Source organism: Lactuca saligna, chromosome 8, assembly GCF_052625555.1.
Source record: "Lactuca saligna cultivar CGN05327 chromosome 8, ASM5262555v1, whole genome shotgun sequence".
Lineage (NCBI taxonomy): Eukaryota > Viridiplantae > Streptophyta > Magnoliopsida > Asterales > Asteraceae > Lactuca > Lactuca saligna.
In genome coordinates, this window is record NC_136424.1 from 15,957,593 (window position 1) to 15,964,544 (window position 6,952).

General features: G+C 27.7%; 1 protein-coding gene across 1 annotated transcript; it reads right to left on the minus strand.

Annotated features, from left to right (window-relative positions):
• Positions 1-1,773: 1,773 nt before the first annotated feature.
• On the minus strand, positions 1,774-2,596 carry LOC145011890 (uncharacterized). The gene is made up of 2 exons (XM_078970636.1): positions 2,203-2,596; positions 1,774-1,950 (listed from the first exon to the last, which is right to left on the minus strand). The coding sequence occupies exons 1-2, from the start codon at positions 2,326-2,328 to the stop codon at positions 1,891-1,893; spliced, it is 186 nt and encodes a 61-aa protein (XP_078826762.1). The 5' UTR covers positions 2,329-2,596; the 3' UTR covers positions 1,774-1,890.
• Between the last annotated feature and the right edge of the window lie 4,356 nt (positions 2,597-6,952).

The window sequence follows — 6,952 nt, forward strand, 5'->3', positions numbered from 1 at the left end:
TATAAATTTAATTATTAATTATTTGTATATACTTATTTATGATATTATTGAAACAACATTTTTATTAATTAAAATAAAAATTATACATGAATTTCAAACACTTTTAAATAAATATTAAACATTTAATCATTAAAATGTTTTTTTTTTTCAGAAATTATAATTATTTAAGAAATAAACTAAAAATGTGTAATAAACTATTATTATATAAGAAATAAACTTAAATGTATAAATTCAAAGTTGAGAGACTAAATTGTACTAATGAAACTTTAACACTAGATTTAGCGTTAATGATAATATTATATTTAGTGTTATAGCTTTCACAAACATTATATATGGTGTTATTTGTGTTATTTTTAGGGTGTATTTGACAAAACTAACTGTTAGCTGAAAGCGGGTAGCGGTTAACTGGTAGCGGGTAACGTGTAGCGGAAAACTTTAGCTTTTATTTATTATATGAATGTTTGGCAAAAATAGTTGGAAGCTTTTGAAATATATAAAATTAGATAAAAGAACAATTGATTAAAAATAAACAAATATATAAATATATTTTAAAGGGTAATATGGAAATTGATTTCAAAAGCTTAGGAGAGTTTTGTTAAACGCTACATGAAGTAGCTTTTAGAATCAGAGCGTTTTGTTAAAACTAAAAGTTAAACACTCATACTGTCAAACGAAACTTTTTGTTTAAACTAGAACGTTTTTTCAAAAGCAAAAAACTAGAAGCTCTCAAACGCTTCCAAAAGTTCCGTACCAACACGCCCTTAGTGTAAAAATACATTTTTAGTGTATAATTTGAGATGTCTAATTTTTTGTGATTGGATTGCAATGTTCATTACCCAATAAGGGGTTTACCATTTTAAAGACCTGTGTTTGATTAAAAAAAAGTGCAATATGCTTTTAAAAGTTTTGGTGTTCGTAAAATATAAAAAATAATAATCCATTCTATAATTTATGATTTGGTCGTTAAAATTTACTTCTATACCTATATATGTCGGTGTATTTTTTTTCCAAATAAATTGTGTTGCTTAAATTATAGAAATACAAAAGTAGTATTGTAACATTAAACACTTGGAATCTTTATAAAAAGAAAACATAGCGTTATTATGTTTTTATTAAATATTGTCTGGATCTTGATTTTTAGGCTTTATGTCAAAATTCTAACATAATTACTAGGTGGAAATGGACTTCACCATTTTATATGACTGAAAATGTTTTAATAACAAAATATATATATATATATATATATATATATATATATATATATATATATATATATATATATATATATATATATATATATATATAGTTGAAGCTAGACCATTATGGTGTCTAACAAGGAGATATTGGGTTTAATCTCATAAATACACTCTACATTCAAATAAATAAATAATGGTACAAATACAATGAAGGAATTTTACGAATTTAACAAAAAGTACCCAATGTTTATTATCCGGTAGTTATTTAGTAGTTAAACAACTTTACCTTAAGAGTTATGACTACAACGTTAAATACATGCAAAGTTAGATCCAACATATGGAAGCCAATGCCACAACTAATTAAAAAAAATCCAAATTAATAAAATATTTTAAGTTTTATATGAGACCAAATCTTGTTGTTTTATTAAGTGTTGATAATCTAGATATTTAAGCATGGTGAAAAGAAATAAGAAATGAACCACAACTCAGTTTTGGCAGCCATGACTAACAATAGTCAAATCACATTAAACTGTCAATTAAATTTTGTAAAACCGGTTACTCATACAAATGTATCAAGTTATCAAATGAAAACTTTATTTTTAAAATTTCGATTCTAGTTCCAAACAAATTTGTTCCAAGGACAAAATCTAAAAGATACCCACTATCATAAACCACAAACTTTGTAGAGAAATGGTCATTCTTTAGCAGGTTGTTGCATCTTATCAGCACTAACACTTTCAATGGGAGGTAATGTCTGCAGATCAAACAAAAAAATGAACATCAGAAGGAGTATTTAGCGTTTATACATTGTTTTCACCCGTTGAGACATTTTATCAAACAGTTGTCATGCATAATCAAAAAGGACAAATGTAACAATCACATCCAAAAATTAAGTTTCCATTTGCGTGTTGGAGAATTATTCAATGAGAGCATACATGGATTAAGCGAAATCTCTCGCACGAAAACATATAAGAGGAACAAAAAGTGAGAGAGAAAGAAAATAAACCAAATCAGGTTTGAAGATGTTATGGACGACGGATGCGCCAGAAAGCAGTGAAACGATGACGACGACAGTCGACCATGCCACTGACGGAGTACCCGTCGGCTGCTTACCGCCGAATTTCCCCTTCATCACTGCTGATCGCAAAGACGCACAAAACAACGGTTGATCGAACTGTAAAGGATCTATAGACCAGGGCTTAATAGAGATTGGAACGTAGATGCTTTTATGAGTAACAAGATGCGATCTCACTTCTTTGTAGCAGACGTGATAAAGCTTGAAGGCTTACTGCAATTGATTTCAATGGCGTCTGGACTCTGGTTGGGGTGTTAAACAACAGTGTAGTAAAAAGTCCCTTGTACCCGGTTCGCATGGGGCTTTTTTCCTGTTTGAGTGATTTTTTTTTAAAAACAATCGGTCGGGCACGGAGATGGGTCAAGGTTAACCCTGTTTTAATTTTAGGTGCAGGGTACTGTGTAATCCCGTGAACCGGATTCCGTTAATAAATTACACATATATTTCCATATATTAATTATATAAATATAATAAACAATAACATGATTTTGAGTTTCCAAAATTCATCAAAAACATGTTTTTAAATTGTTAGTATAATTTTTTAAAACGTTGTAATTTTTTTTATTTTTAACATGTAAAATTCTACAATAAATAATTATTTGTTACCTAAATAATTTTTAACATGTAAAATTAGGTTATTTTTCACAGGATTCTACAGGTTTTGCTGACATGAAATGGTTTATTTTACAAAAATAAAAAATAAAAAAATAAGGACTAAATGTGTACATTTCAAAAAGTATCTTAACTTATCAAGTCATTTTCCCTTTCTTTTATTTTGTTGAAATGAAATATCCATGTGGCATCCACATATCCACAATGAGATTTTTCCAACTTTTATTCATCATGAAAAAGAGGAAGAACCCCGATCTCCGACGACTCCTTTGTGTGTTCCTACACATCACTGGTAGCAAGGAGGAATGATGGCAAAAACAACAAGGTCAAGGTGGGTGGGTGTGTGTGGGGGGGGGGGGGGGGGGGGAGGAGGAGGAAGTAGAGACAGTAGTTGGTGGCGATGAGCTGCTCTGGTAGCCCCCTCATCGATTTTTTCTTCTTTTTCAAGCAACATATCTCAAAGATGGAGGCAAAGAGAGACAGATTGGAGAAACACAATAGGTAAATGGTGTTTGGCTGTTGCTGTTCGACCGGAAGGAAGAGAGACGAGAAAGACAAGGGTCGCCGCCCTTTTCTTGTTGCTGGAAGATCACTCACCTCCGGTGACTAACCTAATTAATTGCTATTTAGTGTCACATGTGCTTCCACATCCGCAAAACCTGTAGAATCCGGTGAAAATGACATAATGTGTACATATTAATATAGTATAAGGGTTTATTTTATATAAAAAAAAAAAAGAAGAAGAATAAAGACTAAATTTGTACAATTCAAAAAGTATATTACCCTATCAAGTCATTTTCTGTAAAAAAACATTCGTATATAACCGGTATACCAGGTATAACCGGTTACAAGGATTGTATTGTTACAAAAAATTAAGTATAATGGTTTATTTTACAAGAAAAAAAAGAATAAGAACTAAATGTATAAATTTCAAAAAGTATCTTACGTTATCAAATCATTTTCCCCAAAAAAACACTATGTGACTATCCTTATACTTATATATAAGTTTACTAGGTGTAAGACCCATGTAATACATGGGTTTAATTAAAAAAAATATATAAAATTTTAACAATTTGAAAAGTTTGAATTTATAAGAAAAATGAAAAAAATTTGAATTATTAAAATTAATAAGACTTTAATGTATTGAATACATTACATATATAAAATGTTTCTAATAAATACTTTACATATATATTACGTTACACATTAAATGTGGAATTTTAATTTAATAAAATAAAAAATATAATAAAATGACAAGTGAAAAATAAAAATTTTAAAAATTTTAGAAAATGTCATGTGTCCAAATGAATAAGAAGATGACATGTGATAAAAAAACCTTCATTTATTATAGGAAATATTTATAAACTAATCACAAAAATGTTATTTTTGGTTTCTCTACACAGTAGGTTTCTTTTGGAATTTTGGGTGACAAGTCGAAGAAAGGACAGTATTACTATTACCCTTATATATAAGTTGGTGACTTATTGACTTTGCATATTTTTGGATGAATTACGTTATTTTCAGTTGTCATACCTTTTGTAAATTTGTCTATCAACTTTAACTTTTTCACTTTTTGCCATAGAGTTTCCATCAAGGATACAGATGATGAGATGAACCAAGTTCCTTACACAACGTTTTTCATATATATATATATATATATATATATATATATATATATATATATATATATATATATATATATATATATATATATATATATATATATATATCTATATATATATATACTAGTTGTGTGATCCGTATGTTATACGGGTTGGATAAAACAAAAAAAATTAAATATGAAGGTTTAAACAAAATTTTATATAAATTTGAAATTTGAAATTTAAAATTTAAAATTTGAATTTAAAAGGAAACATATTTAATAGTATATGAGTTGTAATATTATAATTTAATGGTTAGTTTTAAATAAGATAATTATTAATTGAGGTGTAAATATGATATGTTAATTAAAAAAGATAAACAATGAGAAAATGATACATGGAAAATATATTTATTCAAAAATACTAAAAAATGACATGTGTCCAAGTTAATGAGAGAGTGACATGTGGTAAAACTATTTTCATTTATTAGGGAGGATATATATATATATATATATATATATATATATATATATATATATATATATATATATATATATATATTTCATTTATTAGGGAGGATATATATATATATATATATATATATATATATATATATATATATATATATATATATATATATATATATATATATATATATATATATATATATATATATATATATATAATTTTTTTGATTTTTTTTTCTAAAATTTAGGTTGACAAGTCGACGGAGAAACCATATTACCATTAGGATTTAGGAGGGGTCATTACCCGCTGCCACAACTTTTCTTTATCCTCTATCTTGTATTTTTCACAACTCACATCATATGAAAAGTTTATATTTTTCAATCCCATGTCACATCATTATTTTTTTATTTAATTAAATTAGAAATATAAAATAAAATAAAACATAATATTTTATCTTTAAAAATAAGTTTTTAGTAATTTAAAACAAAAAGAAATCTAAAATAACATTTAATTAAAAAACAACACTATAAATAAAAAACACGATATTAAAAAAAATACATAAAAAAAACAACATAATTGATGAGATGTCAAGTGCACCAAAGCTAATTACATCATTTAGTTTGCAAATAAAACATAATATAATAGAAAAAAATGGATCGGTCCATGGGGAAAGGATTATATTTAATCACTAATGCAATCTAATAGAACGGGTATAATAAAACTAACTATCTACAATTAAATTAAAAATGGGGTTTTATGATTGTTTGAAAACTAAAAGACTTGAAAAACTAAAATACTTGTAACTAAGCAAGATGGTGAGATGCTCAAATATTAGAGAGAGTTGGTCAACTAACGTAATTCAACACAATGAACATTTGTGTGTTTATCATTAGGATTCAATATGTAAGGTTATTATTCATCTCAAATTGGTTATAACAATCATGAAACATGATATGCCAAAATTCCTCAAAATTAGTATGGAGGTCGGAAAAGCCTACAACACATATTCTTAATCAAAATCAATGATTTAATTGAGACAACTAAACCAAAAAAAATGATTAGCCTTAAGAATGAAAGAATTCTAAATTTATGAAGGATGCAAATGCTTACACATCCATAAAGGAGTCATGATCCATAAGCTAGAGATGATTTCTACAATCATAAAGACATTGTTCTAAGTAAATTCAATAGTTCATTGCGAAATCAAAAAAAGAAACCAACAATTGCTCATTCAATACGAAGCTCATGATCAAAGTATTAAAATAGCATATAAATTATGAACTAATAATCAATAACATAATATAAATGATAATCAAACATGAATCCTTCAAAACCGACAAATATCCAAGGGTTTTAGCTAAAGTCAACCAAAATAAACAAACTAGCAACTCATGACAACAAGACAATAATCATAAAAGTGGGTTAACATCAAGAAATTAGCAATTACTAGAAGAAAATAAGAAGAATGTAGTTCTAGCTCTCAAAAATCCCTTCGAGGTGCTACAACGGTGGAAAATTCAAAGTGGTGGCTGCCAAACCTAACCCTTAAGGTAAATGATGAAATATATGAAAAAAAATACCCTTAATTGTGTAGTTGCATGGGTGAGACCCCACCCTCGCAAATGATGCTAAAATACTAGTGGCTCTTTACTTCCACTACTTCACCCCACCACTCAAGATTCCCTAGTCTCCTTCATACCTTACATGATTCAAATTTGAGAAATCATCTTTAGGCTTAAAAATGGATAGTCCAATGCCAATAACAAGAGTCTATGACTCATCTTCATAAGCTCACTTTATCCAAGTCTTCGATGCATTAAACTTAATTTTTCCAAAATGGATCCATAAAGCCCAAACACTCCTCACAAGCCCACCAATCCCATCAACAAGCCAATTCGTAATAACAACGAGGCTCTAAAAAGCTGCAAAACACCTTATGCAAAATAGTAAGCACCTAATACGATCCAAGATAAAGAAGGAATATAATGTACAATGCAATA

What these genes read in the sequence shown, in the direction of transcription:
- LOC145011890 (XM_078970636.1), bottom strand. Translation starts at nt 2,328, where the DNA reads ATGAAGGGGAAATTCGGCGGTAAGCAGCCGACGGGTACTCCGTCAGTG. An exon ending in ACATCTTCAAACCTGATTTG is followed by an intron (nt 1,951 to 2,202) that starts GTTTATTTTCTT and finishes TTTGATCTGCAG; the next exon opens with ACATTACCTCCCATTGAAAG.